The sequence below is a fragment of the Oratosquilla oratoria genome, chromosome 10 (genome assembly GCF_046742065.1).
Source record: "Oratosquilla oratoria isolate Oo_2021 chromosome 10, ASM4674206v1, whole genome shotgun sequence".
Lineage (NCBI taxonomy): Eukaryota > Metazoa > Arthropoda > Malacostraca > Stomatopoda > Squillidae > Oratosquilla > Oratosquilla oratoria.
Genome location: NC_134786.1, coordinates 48,335,078 through 48,357,852, shown reverse-complemented (window position 1 = coordinate 48,357,852; position 22,775 = coordinate 48,335,078). Strand labels below are relative to the sequence as shown.

The 22,775-nt window shown below is 39.8% G+C and overlaps 1 protein-coding gene across 3 annotated transcripts in view; it reads left to right on the top strand.

The window, feature by feature from the left end:
• Positions 1-4,708: 4,708 nt before the first annotated feature.
• LOC143029198 (failed axon connections homolog) overlaps positions 4,709-22,775 on the top strand; it is a 62,018-nt gene continuing 43,951 nt past the window's right edge. For 2 of the 3 annotated variants that reach the window (XM_076191750.1, XM_076191752.1), the window contains exons 1-2: positions 4,709-4,828; positions 10,554-10,703. In XM_076191750.1, the coding sequence (XP_076047865.1) occupies positions 10,555-10,703 (149 nt within the window). In that variant the 5' untranslated portion in view covers positions 4,709-4,828; position 10,554. Of the gene's footprint in view, positions 4,829-4,940; positions 5,042-10,553; positions 10,704-22,775 lie in introns of those variants that run through there. The other variant, XM_076191751.1, reaches the window with a different exon arrangement.

Sequence of the window (22,775 nt, the reverse complement as noted above, 5' to 3'; positions counted from 1 at the left end):
TTCTACTGTATTGCTCTTATCTATACTTCTAATCTTTACATTTTTATTAGACATTTCATCGTCGCTCAGCTGGTCGGGGGGCCTTTTGTTTACCTTTCGCCTGTCTGCCTGGGCCAAGTCCTCTCCTTCCTCATTTCCTTCCATTTCCCTCAGCAATCCCTCCCCTTCTCCTCTTTCCCTACTTTCCTACTACCCCACGAGCAATTTCCCCCACCCTGTAAATACAATAGGCATTCTTTGCATGGGGCACAAAACTTCAATCTTCTTCAGAACGTCTTCCAAGCCGTCCGTTCGTTGAAGTGTGTGTGTGTGTGTGTGTGTATGTATACATTGGTAAATACTACTGCGGTACCGACCGGGTCACGGCGTCACACGCAGTGGCGATTCTAGAGGGCGGGGGGGGGGGGCATGGGGAGGGCCATGGCCCCCCCAAGTTTTTCAGCTGGCCCTCCCACTTTCATAGTCCTAGAATCGCCACTGATTGTATGTATATACATTAGGGATTATAATACAAAATTATAACATATTTTCACGCAAGGCGTACCTACCTTAAAATTACAAACAGGAGGCTATTCGCACAAGGGCATGACACAGCACAACCACAGGATTCTACTCACGCCCCTTCCATACGGTGCCTCCTACGTAGGCATCATGAGGAGCAAGGTTGCTCTGCAACTACCTGGACGACAGGTCAATTAGAATAAAGTGGCGGGGCTGTCTGTCCCAACCTTTTGTGCCGAAGGCTGGAGTACCGCAAGGGTCAGTCCTTGCCCCCACTCTGTACAATCTATATACGAATGACCTGCCAGAGCCGGCTTATCCTCGCAACCAGGCTCTAACTCTTTCGTATGCGGACGACACTAACCACATAAGCAGACACAAAACGCTGCAGGGAGCGTTACACGTAATGCAAAACATCCTAGACGGGGCACACGCGTGGGAGCAACAGTGGCGCATTAAGACCAACGCGTCGAAATGCAATGCTGTACACTTCCGCTGCAAACGAACCAACAGAACAATCACAAACACTCCTCTTAAAATAAACAACACAAACATCCCAGCGAAGGACCATACCCGTGTGCTGGGTAGCACACTTGATAATGGCCTTACCTGGACCCCACACTTCCGCAAGCAGGGAGCGAAGGCTAGGGCTGTGCTGGGTAAGCTCAGACGCTTCAAAACTGCAACACTGAGAACCAAACGTCGATTGTACCTAGCCCTCGTCAGACCGATTCTGTGCCAGTCCCCGGGACTAAGCCAGCTGACATGTGCCACTAATAACTACGAGCATCAGAAGGTTCAGAATGCCGCTGTCCAGTTCATCACGGGCTCGCGATGGAGCGACTTCAGAACCACTGAGTCTCTACACCAAATTTCCAACATCCGTCCACTCAACCAACACAAACACAAACTTCACTCAAGACACCTAGAAAAACTGCACGCCAAACACAAACATCTGATACAACATATTACACCTAGACCACACCGTACAGACTATCTGTCAGCTGCGCCCGTCCCACGTGCGGTGTACACGATAAAACGTGTATAACCGCACCTACAAGTAACACACCCCTTCACCAGCTTGACTGTTGATAACCGCAATAATGTAATAATAATAATAGTAATGGTAATAATAATGATAATAATAATAATAATAATATCGCTACTCAAACCCGACCTGGGGTAAAACAGGAATTCTCATGCCTTACCTGGGGCTAATCAGGAACGCCCTCTACACGCGGGAAGTGAAATCTACTCACTAACCGTAAATTACACACATACACCTCTCACGAACATAGCCGCATCCCACGCACAAACATATACACTTCCTTTTTCTTCGACTAAAATCCGTTTCCTTTCTCACTTTCTCTTATACTACATCTTCTCATTTCAGTTTACCTCCCACTAAAGATTTTTCCGTTTTTCCCCCTTTCTCTCCTACTACGTCTCCTACCATTTTCCAAACTTTCGTTGGTGATATAATATGCTCTTCCTCCCGGCATTGGCGCCACCGTCCAAGTTCCTAGCCCAGTTCTCCTAAAGCCACGACAACAAATAAGCCCCCAATCGCTCGCAATTCGCCCGGTGGCAATAGCCCTCTTTTATACACTACTATCTTTTCATTTTCCTACAGACATTCTTCCCCTCCCACAAAACCCGATCCCGCGCAAGCGAGGTGGTCTTTCCTTGGAATCCAGAATCCAGGAGCAAGTGGATTCGCGACGCTGCCATATCGGCGTCTTGATTATATTTATTGTAGTCGCCCCTGTGTTTTTACATTCTCTCAAATGTGCCCTGAATCCCATTCTCTGTGGTTTTCAAAATTCGCGGGTGAAAGAGAGAACGATCGATATAAGCGGTGACTATATTTTATGATGCGAGTATTATTGCGACACGTCGTACGGCTGGCATTGGCTGCTGCCCGCGAGATTTAAGTCCGGAGTGAAGTGGTAGGACGTGACAGATGCGGACACTCGACTATAGACCATTTGCAGACAATGAATAAAAAGTTAGAAAGGAAGTACAATTTTTTTTTTAATGGAGACAATATCCTTTGTATAGCCATATGGAGTGAGGTAAGCTGGCTAGCCTATATATAGAATTCGTATTGTGAATGATAATTATTCAGACTGGTCTGAAGCTGTATACTGAGGATCTATATTTTCATTTATTCGAATTACATCCATCCTTATGCTACACTACATTACCCTCCAAGATTACAACCGTCCATTCACAATAGAACCAAAGTACCACACTTCCTCCCCCCCCCCCAAAAAAAATGCCTCAAGCCTAGGTGATATGTAATACATCTGCCCCCACCCGGAACAACATCAATATATCCTTTGTGCGACCGGTTTCATGCAACTGGTTGCAGAGGTGTACGATCTCCCTTAGAATATTCTCAAATGGTACCCTCTTAAGTGCCTAAAGAGAAGCCATCACGATCCACTTCTTTCCAAATAGCTACTGCACCATTGTATTTAAAACTCTTAGAAAAAATATCATTCCAAGTCATATGGCAATTTGAACACGCGTGAACAGATTGAACATCCATGTTTCTATTCTTCATATTTCATATCTTTTTTCGTGTCACTTTATTTTTACATGTCTTTTTTGTGTACTACACATTTCTGGGCTGAACATTCTAAAGACAATTATATTTTCTCATACAAACATGAGTGGGTATGTACATTTATAGTTAGCCCCAAAGAAGGCCTACATTATATCTTCTAAAGAAAAAAAAAAATTCTATAGTAAACATTATTGGGATATTCTAGAAATGAAATACACTATTATGTTTACATATTTTTCAGACTAACTTGGGAATAATTTTTAAGAATAATATTATTATACTATATTCCTAATATTCTTATATAGTTATAACTTGAAACATTTTCTAGTAGTCTACTGTTGCTTCAATATAATGTTTAGAAATATATAATTATGTCATCACCTATATTATGAGGACTCCAAATGGTTAAATTATATCACAAAACAAAAAAAGCACTTACTTATGAACACTGCTAATCAAGACAAAAAATTTTTTTTGGAGAAACGAGAAAAAATAAAATCGAATTGACATTTTCTTGTCCAACTAATTAATATGATACTAAAGCATGGCCACGAGAATTACCATAATCTAAGGCCCACGAAATCTATAAGCAAATAAACACAATAGAAAAGGTGTTCATCTTTCTTTACATATTGTATAAATAATGATAATCTAAATCAAGTTGTGCGCGTTCACAGCATGACAACAGCATGTAAACTCTTAGAAAAAATCTCATTCGGTCATATGACAATTTGAACACGCGTGAACAGATTAAACATCCATGTTTCTATGCTTCATATTTCTTATCTTCTTCTTGTCACTTTATTTTTACATGTCTCTTCTGTGTACTAAACATTTCTGGGCTAAACATTCTAAAGACAACTATATTTTCTCATACAAATATATATGCGTGGGTATTCACATTTAAAGTTAGCCCCAAAGTACATTATATTTTCTATAAAAATAAACTTTCTATAGTAAACATTGTTGGGATCACGTAGAAACCACTGTTGGAATAGAGAAGACTGGAAACGGGGAATCTATATATTTCGATTGCAAACTGCAATCCTCTTCAGTTTGCAATCGAAATGTATAGATTCACTGTTTCCAGTCTTTTCTACTCCAACAGTGGTGTTCTACGTGATTGACAAATGTGTGATTACATTTTTCACCTGTATTATTGGGATATTCTAGAAATAAAATACACTGTTATGTTTACATATTTTTCAGACTAACTTGGGAATAATTTTTAAGAATAATATAATTTTACTATATTCCTAATGTCCTCATACAGTAACTTGAAACATTTTCTAGTAGCCTACTCTAGCATATAATGTTTAGAAAAAATATATAGTCATGTCATAACCTATTATGAGGACTCCAAGTGGTTAAATAATATCACAAGGACAAAAAAATGCACTTACTAATGAACACTGCTAATCATGACGAAAATAGTTTTTTGGAGAAACGAGAAAAAATATAATCGAATTGACATTTTCTTGTCCAACTTATTAATATGATACTGAAGCATGGCCACGAAAATGACCATAATATAAGGCCCACCATAACTATAAGCAAATAAACACAATAAAATAGATGTTCATCTTGATTTACATATTTTATAAATAATCGAAAGTTGCGCGCGTTCAGAGCATGAGCTGCATGACAACAGCTCAAAGTTGCCCAAGCTGACCAACCCACCAGGAGTGTCGTCATCTAGTACCAGAACGAAAGGCGGTGATTTTCATTTTCTCACTACCGGAAAATAAAATCAAGGTATGTGTATGAATGTGATATGAAATGTTAATCAAACACAAGCAGAATGATATAAAGGGGCCTGTAGTCGATGACAGATCGTAATAACTCCGTAAAATAATTTCTTATAACACTGAAGGCCAACGAATCTAGCAAGCCAGCATGACTGGTCACATTTTGCCTCAGCATAACTACAGAAAGAAATTTATTACGAGGTTACATTAGATACTTTAGGTAAAAACGTCAGTTGTGTTCTATTCCAGTGTCACATAACCACATTTTCTTTAGTGAAATTCCAGAATTACTCGAATCACGCATGCACTTGCAACCTTGTTGTTACTCGAAGCATTTATTTCTACTTTTCTAGGGCCTTGATCCACTGGACTGTCGTAACGCTACTTTCTATTTCCGTTGTCCAACAGCTCCTAACCTAACGTAACCATTCCATTGAAAAAGTAGGGGATAGGCCAGTCCAACAATGGCCCAATCAATCCATCAAACTGTTGTGCATGGTCTCTCTTGCAGAAGACCTGCAGCCTCTAGGAAACTGGAAACGGCTCTTGTGAGACCATAAGTCGTTTAGAAAGTATATATAATATTGTGTTGTCATGTAGAGATTGTTAGTGTGGGACATTGTAGTATGAGGTGTTTTGTGTCTTCAGTGGCTGTATATGGGGCAATTTGAAATATGGCCAGGCCAGTTGTGTGCTGGTACTGTTTTGATGGGCTATGCCTATGGGGTAATATGAATATGTGGATAGGCCAATTGGTTGGTACTGTTTAGATGGATCATTAAGGCTGTAACCAAAGAAATAGGTTATAGTGTGAAGCAGTGCATGTATTGACAGCGTTCACTACCAATATAGACATTTGTTGTTGGGCTCATTTTAAGACAAAGCCAGTAAAGAAAATGGAATTTGTGAATTTTTGTTGTGCCCGCTCACACAGCATTTTGCATATTTTTTGCATCTATATTACAACTCTTCTTAGGAATGTTTCCTGCAGAAATTAATTAAGGGAAGGAGAAATTGCGTGAAGTTTCGGCGTGCCCACTCACACAGCATTTTGTATATTTTTTGTATCTATTACAGCAGGGGTACTCAAACTGGGGTTCGCGAACCCCCAGGGGTTCACAAGAAGATTTCTAGGGGTACTTAGATGGCTGACGAAAAACGTATTTTAAATAGTGGTAGTCGTGGATTATGAAATTCCGTGCTAGCAGTGTGTGTTCCTTCAATCTCACTGTTCTACGCTAGTGTGTGTGTGTGTGTAGTGAAGAAGCGTGCCATATCGTGTTGGTTTACTTTTAAAACAGCAACTGTGTGTCAGATTATTGGGGATTCAGGAAGATGATCTTATAACTCAGGGGATACTTAACGAGAAAATGTTTGAGAACCCCTGTATTACAGGATGGAATGGGTGGGAATGGTTTTTATACCTTTGTTTTTTGGCTACCTCTCTTGTAAGGGGGAAAAAGCCTTTGGTATATGTATGTATATTACAACAAGGTATATGTATGTATATTACAACAAGTACAACAACTTTTTAGTAATGTTTTGTGGAAATTAATGTTAAGGGAAAGAGAAAAGAAAAAATCTTCCAATCTTCCCGCCACCCATAACCAATGTGCCATTTTTGTTGAAAGAATCAACCACTTTATTTATTTTATTTTATTTTTTCTTCTATTTCAACCATGTTTTCTTGTTCAAACCTACCTAACCTACCCTTCCCTAGCCTAACCTACTCTAATCTACCCTACCTAACCTAAAGCTAGCCTACCTAACCTAAAGCTAGCCTACCTAATCCACATGACTAGATATATATTACAACAAGGTATATGTATGTATATTACAATAAGTACAACAACTTTTTAGTAATGTTTTGTGGAAATTAATGTTAAGGGAAAGAGAAAAGAAAAAATCCTCCAATCTTCCCGCCACCCATAACCATTGTGCCATTTTTGTTGAAAGAATCAACCACTTTATTTATTTTATTTTATTTTTTCTTCTATTTTAACCATGTTTTCTTGTTCAAACCTACCTAACCTACCCTACCCTAGCCTAACCAACTCTAATCTACCCTACCTAACCTAAAGCTAGCCTACCTAATCCACATGACTAGATATAGATGTACAAAATATACAAATTGTTGTGTGACAGCCATTACACCGCTTCTGTTGTGAGTAAATTGCAGGAATTATTTTTTCTTCTTGATATTAATTTCTGCAAGAAACATTTCTAAGAAAAGTTGTAGTACTTGTTGTACTATAGCTACTAAAAATATACAAAATGCTATGCAAGTGGATGAGATGAAACTTCACAAATACCAAGCAAATGCTATTTTGAACATGGTACATGATGGTAGGGTGGCCAAATAAAAGTATATTAACAATGTAAATTAGTGTATTAAATCACAATTTGATAAAGCACTATGGTAGACAAATGTGTGTGTACACTTTGGAGGCTGAGTTACAAGTACTCCATGCCTTGTTTTGGTGCCAAACATACAGGAGCTTGCTTGGTTCTCCCAACAGACTTGTATACAAAGTTACACTCTTTACAATAGATATATAATACAATCAATAATGAAGTTAATGTCCAACAAAAACTATGACAATTATACTATGGGGAAAATATACAATTCCTAATTAAGCATTATGTTAGTATAATACATAATTGTATGATACTACAATGTACCACACCATCACATTGCTTGGCCACCACCACTTGGTGACCCCACCGAGCAAACGAGAAAAATGAATGACCGAGGCAAGACAAAACTCAAAACATCCACAACAGACTCCACACACACACCACATTAATATATATTGTACATACAAAAGTGTGTGGAGGCTCTCTGGCCAAGCGGGTTAGGGTGTTACTTGTGGCAGAGATTGAGTTGATTATTCAAACCTCGCTTGGTGTGAGTTAAACTAAGGGCATGGTTCATAAATTCCATGCTACAAAGTCCACTGTGAGGGGAAGAGGACATTGAGTGCCAAGGTAGTAGGAATAGAAAGAAAACTAAAGTAGAGTCTCACATAGAGCAAAGGATAAGGGAAGAAGCAAGGGCAGTAGGAAACATAAGAAAGAACTCCAAATACTTTTTAGGGTACTGCAAGAGATTTACAAAGCTAAGTCTCAGATTGGGCCACTGAAAAGCATGGATGGCCTGGCAAGAGACCCCAAGACAATGTGACAGCTACTAATGCACCAATATAATCAAATGTTTAGTGAGCTGAGGCAAGAAAAATTTGTGTAGAAGCCCAAATACTTTTTCACTAAGTCCATGCTGCAGGGACAGCCACAGCTAACAGACCTCACCATTTCAGAGGAGGACATGGAAAGAGCCATTAGGGTGATCAAACCCAATGCTGCAGCAGAACCAGATGGAGTGCCAGTGATTCTCCTGAAAAAGTGCAGCAAGGCCTTGACACACCCACTCTGCTTATGGAGATCCTTGGTTGATAAGGGGATAGTTCTGGAGGAACTTAAGAAAGTAACAGTATGCCCCATCTACAAAAGTGGAAACAGGAGTGTACTGAAAAACTATAGGCCTGTCACTCTCACCTCCCATTTAATCAAAATGTTTGAAAAATGCATTAGAGACAGAATCACCAAGGACATGGAAGATCATCACCTCAGCAACAGTCAACATGGCTTCAGAAAGGAAAGATCCTGTCTATTCAGACTTCTAGCACACTAGGGCTGGGTCTTGCATAGCCTGGTGAAAGGCAGGAATGTAGATGTCTTGTTTCTAGACTTTACCAATGCATTTGACAAGGCAGATCACAACATACTACTACATAAGATATAAGACCATGGTATATCAGGAAAATTGGTCATCTGGATTCAAGACTTTCATATGGGTCGACACCAAACAGTAGAGGTGGATGGATGCAAGTCACAAAAGGCAGAAATAGTTAGCAGAGTCCCACAGGCATCTGTTTTGGACCCCCTGCTGTTCCTGTTGCACATGGCAGATATCAGTGAAGGAGTAAATGACTCCTTCCTCACAACATTCGCTGACGACACTACCACGAGTCACCATGCCACCAGCACAGAAGAAGTGGCCTTCCTCCAACAAGACCTGAATGCAGTATATGCTTGGACAGATACAAGCAATATGTACTTCAATGAGGGAAAACTTGAAATGTTGAGGTGTGGACACAACCATGAAATAAGAGACAACAAAATGGCAGCTACAACCCATGTAAAATGCCTGGGGTGCACCTCATTGAGGACTGCTCATTCCAGCACCACATAGGAGAGACAGCCCAAAAAGCCAGGATGATGGCAGACTGGGTGCTGAGAACCTTCACTAGCAGAGAACCAGAGGCATTGCTGAATCTATGGAAGGCTCTGGTACAGCCACTGCTAGATTATTACAGCCAGTTATGGTCACCCCACAGGAGAGGAAACATACAGCAGCTAGAGGTACTTAGGTCTTTCACCAGGAAAATTCAGGGCATGAAGGACCTCAGTTAATGGGACAGACTGCAAAAACTGGGCTTGTACTCCCAACAGCGCAGGAGAGACAGGTATCGGGGCAACTACACCAGGGAAACCCTAGAGAGATGGGTGCCTGACCTGACAGCCCAAGACCTTCAGTCCTATGTGACAGGGAGAAAGGGGCACCTGTACAAGAGAAGCAACTTGGTATCTACAACCATGGAGAAGATCAGGACCATGCTGGCAGCCAGCCCTTATGAAAGTCCAAAAATCTTCAACTTACTCTCAAAGGAGATTAGAGGCTAAAACATATGAATCTGTTTTCCCTAAAAAAGCGTAGACTCAGAGGTGACCTGATACAGGTCTTTAAAATTCTAAAGGGAATTGACAACATCAAAAGTGACAATTTTCACATTGAATGAGAATCAGACAAGAAACAATGGTCTCAAACTGTCCGGAAATAGATTCAATTTGGAAGTAGGCAGAAACAACTTTGCCAACCGTGTAGTTAATGAATGGAATAAACTTCCTGCACAGGTAGTGCAATGTAGTTCAGTTCGAAGCTTTAAGAATCATTTAGATAAACACCTAAGCAAGATGCTGTAATGATTATAATTTATTTTATATTGTTTTTGTTTTGTTATCATTTGTGTCTGATTTTCATTTATTATTAGTTATATGTTAATTTATTATTATTTACTATTCACCTGTTTGTTTATTATTTAACTATACCTATGCATTTATTTATGTTTTTTATTTTATTTACATTATTATATATATATATATATTATTTTATTATGATTTTTTTTTCCGCATCCGACCTAGATATGGACCAAAAGGTCTCCTGTCGGCATGCTCCACCTTTGTAATCCTTTGAGGCATGCCTGTGTGCACAGTAGAGAGGTTCAAAGCTGCACTAGACATGTTTTTGAGAACAGTACTAGGTGAACCCCCCTGTGCTAGGATATACAGCACAATGGAGAACCTCCAACACGATACCAGATCAAGTGTCTTTGCAAGAAAGAGAAACCAGGTTGGGCAGCAGTGGTAGCCCACTGTGGCTGTGAAGCAGCTTTTCTACAGTAGATGGAAATTAGTAAATGAATAAGTAAATGTGATTTGCATGCATGTCATAGGTAAAAGACTGCAGAATATAATCACCATATTTCTGATGTGTCTTACTTTATCCACTTCAAAATTGTTGTATAGCATGAAGAACACAGCTATCTCACATATTTTATTTTGTAAAGAATTTTTCATTCTTGCAGATTTTATCATGCATTTTCTTTTACTAGCATGGTTGTTTGGCGTGCCAATATTTCTGCACATTTGGTTGGGCATGGACTGAAGTGGCTGTGGAGAAAAACCAAGCCCATGGCTGTAATTGTTGTCATAACAGTTGGAGTTGTCCATGCATACAATTATCGGAAGAAGCAGGTCAGGAGGTAAGAACTTGGTGGGAAGTTGTTGTCATAAGATTCTGAGTTACCAACAAACAGTTGTTGAAAAAAGCCAGCCAGGAGATGGGAGCTTCACAGGGGTACATTGTTGTAACAGTTATGTCTCTCACTTGGCTGAATTATATAATCTGTCAATAGCCAAAACAAAATTTCAAGTATATCAACATATGAAGTAGCTAGACAAAGGTAGATGAAGAAGACTGGGAATAGCTAAACCAAAACTAGAAATATATCAATATGCTGAAGTAGCTAGAGGTAGACAAAGAAGACTGGCCAAGGCAAAACAAAATGTGTAATATAGTTGTTTGGAGTATGACAAGATGTGGAGAAATGGGGTAGAACTGTATGAATAAACATGTTTAGACTTTTATAAATTTCAAATATCAAAACCATACTTCTCCACAAATTATTATAATTGTCACCTTGAGTTTCATAGTCTCTGGGAAGAAGCTTTGTATTTACCGAGTTTACCTAGTTGTATGATACGGGAAGGGAGCTATGCTCGTGGTGACCTGTCTTTGTATCTTTCAGCATTAAGTTTGTTCTTAAATTCTTGGAATAGTGTTTACACACACTGTTGCCTTATCTAATTTATTCCAGGTATCCACCATTGTGTGGGAAGCTATTCTTTTTCAGATCTCTTCTATAATTATCCTTTTTGAGTTTTCATGTCTTATTTTTGTTCTTTTTCTGTTTTTCTTTGATAAATCATCTCTATCTAGGATTTCCATTCCTTTCATGATTATATAAGTAGTCAGCAGATCTACTCTTTCTCTTCTTTGTTCCAGAGTTTGTAGTTCCAATTTGGACAATTTTTGTATGCCAATTTGGAGAATGTTAGTGCCATCTTTGTTGTTACTCTTTGTATTCTTTCTAATTTATATTCTTTTTATTACTGGGTGTCCATAGTGTTGCAGTGTACTCCAATGTTGGTCTTATCAGTGTAACTAATACTTTCTTAATCATTTCCTCATCCAAATAGTCAAATACCACTTTCATTGACCTTAGTAGGTTGAAGGTTTCTCTAACTATTTTACTGACATGTTTGTCCGGTGACATGTCTTTGCCGATTATTACTCCTAGGTCTCTCCGAGCTCACTTTTTTGACTTCTTCACAAATTTTATAATTTCCTGATATTCTACATACATATATACATATACCAAGGCTTTTTCCCCCTTACAAGGGAGGTAGCCAAAAAGGAAAAGGCATAAAATCATTCCCACCCATTCCATCCCTGAATACACTCCACACCCCTCCACCCTCCCTCTTATCTTAGCACCTCCTGGATGACGGGTCATCCCTGCACCTTGTCCACTGCCCTGGGTCAGAAGCAGTGTCACAAGACACAGCACATCCACAGCAAGGCTGCTTCATTAAATCGGCGACCCCCCCTCTCCGTCCCCCCTTGTATAAAAGGAGAAGACAGGTAGAAATCCCTTCAGGATATTCTAGTTTTACTTTTTCCAAACTCTATTATACTACATTTGACTCCATTTCCAGATTTAGTGTAGGTCTGTAATGATTAACAATCTTCTGTACTTACTTTCCTTAGTATTTTTGCATCATCTGTGGAGAAGTTCATATAACATTCCACACTTTCATCCATGTCATTTATATATATGGCAAACATGATTGGAGCCAATACCAAACCTTGCGGGACACCACTTATCATTTCTTCCCAGGTCAAGTATTTGTCTCTAATTACTACCCTTTTTATTTTCTTCCCAGTCAAGAAGTCTTCCATCCATTCCAATCATTTTCCTTTGATGCCACCCATTGATTCTATTTTTCTTGTTAGTTTTTTGTGTGGTATTTTATAATGCTTTTTTTAGATCTAGAAAAGCATAGTCTGCCCATCCATCCCTTTCTTGTATTATTTCTATTAGTCTCTAGTAGAAGCAGGTCGAGTTTGTTGTACATGATCTTCCTTGTCTAAATTCAAATTTATTTGGATTCACTATATTTTGTCTTCCAGATGTTTAACCCATCTACTTTTGATAACTTTTTCACATATTTTTGCTATTGCAGGGATGACCTGTCATCCAGGGGTGGAGTGGGTTAGGGATGGAATGGGTGGGTGTAGTTTTTATGCCTTTTTTTTCTACCTTGTAAGGGGGAAAAAAGCCTTTGGTATATGTATGCATGGATGCTTGTAAGGGAGACTGGTTTGTAGTTAGTTTGATTTTCCTTGTTCCCTCCTTTACATATTGGTACAAAATTTGCATTTTCCAGTCCTGTGGTACCTTTCCTTCTTTGAGTATTTAATTATCTTGTATATCTTATCTGTTAATTCATCTATGCATTCTTTTAATATCCAATTTGCAATTCCATCTGGACAGTGTGATTTTCTGACATCAAGGTTTTTTATTTGGTCTCTGATTTCCTTCTGTGTCAGTTATTTTCTTTATTGGGGGTCTCTCTCTCTTTATTTCCTCACAGTTTTGTGAAATTTCAATTGTGAATACTGATTTGAAATGATTGTTAATTATTTCGGCCGTTTCTACTTCTTTATATTCGTAATTCCCTTGGCATAGTCCTTCTATTTTTAGTTTGTTTTTTAGTTTACCATTTACATACCTGTAAAATAGTTTAGGTTGTTCCTTGCATTTTTCTATTATATATCTATATTTTCTCTTTTCATCTCTATTTTTACATAATCATTTCTTAGTTTGATATATATTTGCCATTTACTCTTCTTTTTTCCATTTTATCCATTTGTCTCTTATCCTTAGCCTCACTACATTTTTTGTTGTACCAGCTTTTTATGGATACCCTTTCTTGCTTCTGTTTTGGTACATGTTTGTTTACTCCATCATTGTAAATATCTTTTAGTATGTTCCATTTCTCTTCCATCTTTGTTTCTTCATCTAGGAAGTTATCCCAATTTGCATTTTGAAAGAATTTTCCTTTTCTATGTTTCTCATTTCTTCTCAAATCCATTTGCTCTTTTAGTTCGAATTCTATTTGTACATGGTCACATTTCCCAGTTGGAGTTTTGTAATAAATTCTGTCCGCAATTTCAGGCTCTGACATAAGTATTAAATCTAGTTTCAATGCTTCCTCATTGTTTCTGTATCTGGTATTTTCTTTTACCTAATGAGTCATTGTGTATTTAATGGTCATATCTAGTAGTATGTTTCCCCAGAGGTCTTCTCCACCCTTCACTGTCTCTTCTTCCCAACATATTTCTTTTGAGTTGAAATCACCCATAATTACTATATTTCCTCTTTCAGTAAATTAGTTCATATTTTGTCTCCCAACAGTTTGGAATGATCACTTTCTGTCCAAGACTGTGTTTGGGGGGCAGATACACTACTACGAATTTTCTACTTTTCATGTGACTGTTTTCAACTTTTATCATAATTCCACATTGTTGTTGTTCCCTAGACTGTCTGTCTGAGCAGTCCCATTTCCCCAAGGAATGCCATGGCTAAAATGGGGTTTTCCCATAAATCCTTTATGGAGTGGATGTTGTGTTGTTTGCATGCGTGATTGTGTATAATGCAGTCTTCCATGATGTGTTGAATAGTATGGGGTGAAGTGTTGCATCCTTGGCATTTGTCCACAATGTGGTCATCCAGTCTCTTCTGGTAGCCTAGAAGGGGTGGGTGGTGGCTGCATTGCAGTCTGGCCAGGTGGACTCTGTCCTTTCGTGGGAGAGAGGATTCAGAGGGATGGATATCATGGGGTCAGGCATGCAGTAATGTGTTGTCTTTTACTGTGTTAATGGAGCAGTGAGTGATGTGATTATGAATACGTTTCCAGAGGCTGGTTTTTGGTGGTTTTGAAGGAAGAGAGTATTTGGGTGTGATACAAGTATTTGAGTGTTTTTTTCATGGTGTGTGAGAGTGCTCTGCTATGTAGTGTAGCGGATGTGCTGTGTTTGTAGAGGCTGCAACAAGTGTTTGTGCGGCTCCCATGTCAAGGTGATCTTTGACTTTGAGGACTTTTTTTCATAGTGTAGGTGGTCTGTAGGTGTTGTAGATTGTTTTTTTTTCCTTCTATTATCTTGGTCACATTTAAGCCTTTCTTCATCAAAAATATTACTACTACACCCTATTTTTCCTTTCTATTTTTCATCCAATGGTTGTATAGACCTTGTCTCACAGTGTTTGGTGGTAGAAGAATCTTAATTTCATTTTTACAATTCCCATTACAGTACGTCTAGTTTTTCTAATGCCAGGTAGTCATTTGATTTGTTCAGTCCTGAAATCATTCCATCTATATTGGTACAAGCTATTTTTAATATTTTCCTTTTTCATCCTTTTATGTCTTTTATATATATATATATAATATATATATATATATATATATATATATATATATGTATATACCATTTTCTCAGCCTCGGGTCCAGCACACACACACACTAAAAAAAAAAAAATCAGTCTCCGATCTTTTTTATTATTATTTTTTTTTCATTTGCTTCATTTCTAAGTTCCTTTTCTTTCTCTTTTCATCACTCATTTCTTTTTTTATCCATACATTTTTGTTACATTCACTATTTGCTAGTTTTATTGTTATAAATAGTACTTCTGGTATCATTTAAGACCTAAGTTTTATTTTTAGTGGCGTATATTTTTCTTTTGAGTATTTTCCTATTCTATGTGTTTCCTCAGGTTCTTTACCTATATCCTGTCCCTCCTCTTGAATCTTTCAGAATTGCTTCAGCAATCTCATTCCTATTTTTCTCTCTGATATCTAAGTACATCATGTTTCTTCTTAATGCCTTAAGCTATAATGCATTTTTTTTTTTTTTATCCAGTGTCCCTGACAAAATTTCTTTATTCCTTAATTACTTTAATTACTGTTTCCTTAGCATTTTCCTTGATTTGTTGCTCTACTATTTCTTTAAAAGATAATTTTTTATTTTCCTGTTCTACTTCCCACTGTTTCTATATTTCTTGGAAATTAGTTTCTTTGATCATCTCTTCTACTGCCCCCCCTGGGGGGGGCAGTACTTTGAAGTAGTGAGGGGGGCTTGCATGTAGCAAGGATGGGCTGATTAGTGCCAGCCAGGTGCAACCATACTGGAGAGGTCAGCTCTAAGCTGCCAGACAAAATCTGGGCCAATGGACTTTTATTGATTACCTTGGCTTGTTTTTGACTCTGGACTGGAATGCTCATAGGATTTGCCGCCCTCACCCTATGACAATTGTTTTAGCAAGAGATTCTTGGGGTAGTGAATAGATAGGGGGTCCCCTACCCTTTTCCTTTGTGAATTCCCCTATCCCTGTCCTTCATATTTGCTACCCTGCTCTCCTTTTCTCACCATCTTTTTCTAATATTTATTAAGGAAGGTTCTGGTATCTTGGTATCTCCCAAGCTACATGTCTGAACCCAGTCAAGTGGTGATGTACTTAATATACTAAAGGTAGTGTCTTGCTTCAACTGGTGGGCAGATTGTATAACTCTAATAAGGCTTTACCAGGCATTGTGCCTTAGCAAAATTGACTATGGGTGTCAAATTTATGGATTGGCATGTAAAACTTTATTAAAGAAGCCTGATGTAATCCACCATATGGCTTTATGGATTTGTTCAGGAGGGAGCTTATAGAACATCTCCAGTGGATAGCTTGTATGTGGACACAGGAATTCCTCCCCTTTATATTTGTAGGGAGGAATCAAGTCTTGGATATCTCATGTGTTATCATCAAAACAAAATCCAAACTTCAAATATGCAAAGCAGCCAGTGGACAGAGCTCAAAGAAAAGGTATTCTCCCGAAACCTTTTGAAGTGAGATGTGAAGTTGGGGTGGGGGAGGTAGGACTTGATCCTGTTACAATTGTTGAGGTTAAGCCTCCCAGATTCCCTCTGTGGAGCTGGTCTACCATAGTAATTTGTCCATTTAAAAACAAGAAAAATAGAACTGCTGTAGAGCTATGGAGTGAATTTTTAGAACACTTATCGGTAAATGCTGATTCAGTTTTTATTTATACTGATGGGTCAAAATCTCAAGATGGTGTTGGTTTTGCTATTGTATCTGATAGCATGGTTTTAAAGAGGAAGTTGCATACTTTTAGCTCTGTTTTTACTGCTGAACTGCTGGGAGTCTACAATGCCCTGAAATTTGTTTTTAATTCTGTTTCATCTAATATGAGCATTGTTATTTTTACAGACTCTATGAGCATTCTATCCTCTCTAAGTAAATTATTGCCTCTTCACTATTTAGTCCAAGAAATACAGGACTGGTTGATTCTTATTAACAGCCAGAAGAAAATAAAAGTAAACTTTTGCTGGGTGCCGTCCTATGTGGGCGTCACTGGAAATGAGCAGGCAGATGTTGCAGTCAAAGCTGCTACTAGGCTCAGTCACATAACGTACATTAAAATCTCACATACAGACTTCAAGCAAATAATTCAATGGAGAAGTGGCAAGAACAATGGACAAGGTTGGATGGAAGTTACAAATTTAGAGATTCACCCCTTGGTGAGTCCTCGGAAGTCTCCTTCTTTGGACAGGAGATCAAGTATTGTTTTAACAAGATTAAGAATTGGCCATCCCTACATTACCCATAAATTTTTTATGGCAAATGAAGCAGAAAGGCTGGCCCCCCCAATGCCCCACTTGCCAAGTTGTTTTTACAATTAAACACATTTTAATTTAGTGCCCTACATACACTAATAAACGCAGGGCAAACTTTTTAATGAATTTATCTTTTGAAATTTTAGGGGAGGGAGCTCATGTGGAGAATGTTTTAAAGTTTTTAAAAGACATCAATTTGTTTTATGAAATCTAAAATTGTATGTATGATTGCTTGTGTTGTAAGGCCAGTTTTTTTTTTAAGGAATATTATTTTCGTAATTGCGTTTTATTCTTAGTGTAGTGCGTACGGGCGTAATGTAGCTCCGCCCACCCGTGACGTCACTAAGACGCGTTCGGACGGAGGCGTAGATTAGAGCAATTAACATTAAGAGGATTAGGAAAAATTCCAAACCTCCAGTTCAGGATCCCACTTGAGGAATAGTTAGGGATATATTTTAACAGCTATGGGTTACATAGAGAGGTGAAATGGAGTTTCACTATATAACGTAAGAGGGGGAGTTGGTAGATTTACGCAGGGATGCGAACGTAGAGGTTGGCCCACTGTCCCGTTATGCGTAGCTAGGATCAGTGTAACGCCCTACCTCCTCCCATTTACAGGTACGTGAATACGCTCTGTAAGAGTAATAAAATCAAGTGGCGATATCTGAGATTTATATGAAATATTGATAATAGAGTAGATAGACATTAGCATTAAGGAGTTTAGATGAGTGTAACGCCCTACCTCCTCCCATTTACAGGGAGAAGAGGGTTGTTAAGGGAGTGTAAACACAGACCACTTGTTGCTTAGAAGGGGGGAGTTAGGCAAAGGTGTCACGTATATTCAATAGAAACCATTTCTTTTTTTTTTTCGAGTGCAATTCTGACTGAGATCGTCCTCTCGTAAGAATACGTATTTTGAGGACGATATCTATAATAGATTTAGATAGACAGACTGTGGCCAGAAGGTTGGAGCGTAATAACCACGCCCTCCATACGCGTTCGTGACCTACTTAAGAGTTCCCATACCCACCGACTCGTAGTTCCTTAACTACGTCATATATCTACCTCGCACATTCGGGTACTTATACATTTCAATCTGCACTCAGTCTGTATGCAATATTGTCTAGTGGAAAATATCCACAATATATTTTTGTATGTTTTTACTTTTCTACAGTTTAATAATTAATTCACAGAAAAACCTAACCTACATTCTTTCATTACCCAACTGGGACATCGTTGTTGTAGTGTCACGGGAGGCTACTCGCTACCCAGAACCGACCCCTAACGACCTGAGAGGGAGGAGACGTTTGATAGACAGGATTAACTAATGGTTCCTTCATTGATCACACATATCCTTATAAGCGATTGGGTGGTGGCAGCGTATACCTTTTTTTTTAATTCCCAATCCGTACTTATATGGATATTGTTGATCACTCTCATTCGAGGAGCTCTTGGTCGAACCCTAGTCAGACGAGGCGCCTCAACCACCTCGCCCTTCCACCCCTCAGTTATAAGACCTTGATAAAAGTCGTTCAAGACGCTGCTCGCCGTTACATGAGTGGAGACGGCACTACATTTTTGGCGGCAGCGGTGGGATTTACGCTATTAACCAACCTGAAGCCCACTTATCTGTTTGTCTTAAAAGCTTGTGTACCTTTCGGATTGACAGTAGTGTCATCACAGACAGGATAGGTCCTCGACAGTCACTAAGTAGGAGTATAAAAGTAATAACGAATGAAATTGTGAGGGGAAGTGATGTGTTAAGGTGTACGACTTTTATAGGACTAGGCATTGTTAAAGTCAATCAAGTGAAGATGGAAAACAAAACTGAATGGGAATCTAATTCAGGAGAGGAAGAAGAGGTGAGAGCAAGGATGGAAGATAGACCCGAATGGGGGTTTAACCCAGGAGGAGAAGGAGCAAGGGTAAGGACGGAAAACCGACCTGATCTGGAATTTCACCCAGGAGGAGGCCAAGGAACAGGTGCTACAAATGAACGAAGGGGTAACGAAGGACTATGGGATGTAATAGATGCGTTAAGGAACGTAATCGACATACAGGCACAGAATGCCCAATTCACACACAAAACCGCAATAAAGGAGGAAAAACCTAGGATACTCGCGGACCCAAACGGCATCCCCATACTAAAGTTGGAAGATTTACGGGGACTTGATGCCATACCCAAATTCCAACTCTTCATCGAGCTAGTGGAGCGATGCAGTGACGATGACCAGGAAAGAGTCCTGATTGCAAAGAGAAGGGCCAGCCCGGAATTAGCCGCCGTAATATACACCAATCAAAAGAGAGGAACCATCCACTCATGGGAGTCCTTTAAGACGAGGTTACAGAGGGAATACGGCATCGAAGTTAACCTAGATCGAGCATGGCAGGACTTAGAGAGCATGAGATATGACTGGGTAGAGTCGCCAGAGACATTCATACATGAATTTAGATACCTTCATGCAGTTCTCGAGACGAGAGTCCCGAGTGAATGCTTGCCACACCTGGACCAGACCATCAAAAGGAAGCTGTGTAATGGGTTACCCCCACAATCCAGGGAAAGAATGGAGGGGTTCTTAAACGATAGATACCCCCTTAGCCACTTTCTAACTAGGTTTAAGAACGAGAGGCAGTACCTGATGGTTCAAAGGGACTCACCAGTGAACGTGATACACGCCAAGGAGAGTAGAGACAGCCGTACCCGGGGTGATGTCGACGTAGATGCACTCATGGATAGGATCCGCAAACTAGAGGTTCGATTAGAGCAGGAGATGGGGAGGAATAAGCAAGAAGGTAGCGACCGACTCAGATACTGCCAGTACTGCCAAACGGCCTCCCATTGGTTAAAAGACTGTTGGAGGAAACCACCCCCTGGCCATTGTTTTGATTGTGGAATGCTGAATTGTAGGAGGGGAGACCCGAATTGCCCGGCCTTGATAAAGGGCAAGTACCGCTCAAACTCCAAAGGTTCAAAGTGACAGAGTTACAGAAAATCAACCCCGGTGATCACTACAGAAGTAGGAGGCCAACAACTGAGAGCATTGGTGGACACAGGGAGTGATCACACATTAGTGTCAGAGAAAGCATCTAAGATGATAGAAGGAGAACTCAACTTGCGGAGGAATCCTCCAAGATTGCAAGGGGTCACAGGGAACCCACTTAGGATAATTGGAATGATAAAAACAAGGATTAATGTAGGTAATACAAAGATAGTTACACAATGGATTCCCATAGTACCAGACTCGTACCTAGCGACTGACATACTATTAGGATGTGACATTTTGAATCAGGCAGACTATCACTGGAACGCCAGGAAGAGGACTCTATACTGGGGTAAAGTGTCGTATCCGTTTAACACTGTTAAGAGTCAACGGGGGGAAGTCCGACAAGTACGAGAGAGTCCCATTACCCTGAATGGTAATCCGAAGCATCACTTACAAGTAGGCTTGAAGGCTCCAGTATTCTTAGAGCCATATCAGACTAAATTTGTAACAGTCCCGGTGAAAGAAAAACCAGGCACCAGTCTTATAGTATATCCCCAAGCAAGTTACAGCCCTAACGACCACCCATATCTAGTAGATGTCAACAAAGAGAGATCAATATACGTACCACTGATTAACAATTCTAAGAAGGAGCGGAAGTACCAGAAGGGGACTGTAATAGGCTCATACGAGGTGACTAGGAGCATAGCCCCTCTTAAAATAAATATGACCAGAGAAATACACAATGATCTACTACCTAATTATGAATCAGCAAAGTTGGAAGGTACTAGGTCAGAGAAGTTGGAGAAAAAAATAAGGGATCAAAACTGGGACCATCTTACAAACATGGAGCAGAGGGAGCTGAGCGAATTGATCCTAGAGCACGAACGACTATTCATACTAGGAAGCAATGATCTGGGGTTAATTGAAGGACCACCCGCTCATATACAGGTAAATGACCCTCAACCCAGTAGAGCTCCTATATACCGTTACCCTGAACAGGCAAAGACCATCATCTCAGATATGCTAATGGATATGGAAGAAAAGGGGATTATTGAGAAATCAACGGCAGCCTGGCTATCCCCAATTGTCCTGGTGAACAAACCCGATGGGAGCAAAAGGATGTGCCTGGACTATAGGCGTGTGAACGAGAAACTGACAACAGATGTCTACCCATTGCCTAGACTAGAGGAATTAGTAGAACAAGCCAGTGGTCACGAATATTATGTGACATTAGATATGAAGGATGCATACTTCCAAATCATGTTAGACAAGGAGAGCAGAGACCTCACTACCTTCAGTGATGGTGTATCATTATATAGATTTAGGAGATTGCCTTTCGGACTGAATTGTGCTCCTGCTATATTTTCAAGACGCATGACTGAGGTACTGAAGCCCCTGTTACGGAAAGGATGGGTCAGGAATTATCTGGACGACCTTATCCTATGGGCACCCACCTTCCCAGAGCTAGTGGAACGACTCGGTGCATTATTCTCTGTACTAGAACAGAATGGAGTCAAATTAAATTTAAGCAAATGTCTATTCGGATTAAAAGAGGTTACATTTTTAGGACATGTTGTATCAGCAAAAGGAAGTAAGCCATTACCAAAAAACGTGGATGCCATACTTAAAATGAAGGCACCAAAGAACGTGAAAGAAGTGAGGAGATTCCTGGGAATGTGCGGATTTTATAGGAAGTACATACCAGACTTCGCGAAGATCGCGGTACCTCTCACTAATCTTACAAAATCAGATTCTGAATTTGTTTGGAACGGCAAGTGCCAGGAGGCATTTGGACACCTGAAGGAGAAGCTGACCTCTGCACCAATACTAGCAAAAGTACGAAATGACCAACCGTTCCTACTAACTACTGATGCCAGCGACACCCATGTGGGGGCGGTGCTGAGCCAGGTACAACCAGAAGGGGGCATTAAACCCATAAGTTATTTCTCAAAGAAATTAAACCCATGCGAAACGCGATACGCGGTTACAGATAAGGAGGCACTCGCAATAGTGCTAGCTTGCAGGAACTCTCACCATCACTTGTGGGGGACGAAGTTCACCATTATAACAGATCACCAGCCCCTAACCAGTGTATTCAAAAGAAAGACAAAGTCTCCACGCATGAATAGGTGGATCCTAGAAATGAGAGAGTACCAGTATGAGATCCAATATGTGAAAGGGAAAGAAAACGTTGTGGCCGACCAGCTGTCGAGACCAGTTAGAGTGATCACGAGAGTACCAGAAGCCACTTGGCTGGGATATGACAGACCCGCTTTCAAGGATAAACAGAGAGAGAACCCCACATGGCTGGAGTTAACCAACTACTTAGAAGGGGGCCCAATCCCAAATAGGCGCTTAAGAAAGACAACCCTGGAGCAGTTTGCATTGATAGACGAGGTCTTATATTATGTTAGAGAAAAGTCGGATGGAAGCGTTCACTATGCACTCATAATCCCTCGCAGTTTGATACAGGAAGCAATAAAGCATGCACATGAGTTAACAGGTCATTTGGGACAAAAGAAAACCATTAAACAAGCCGAGGAGCT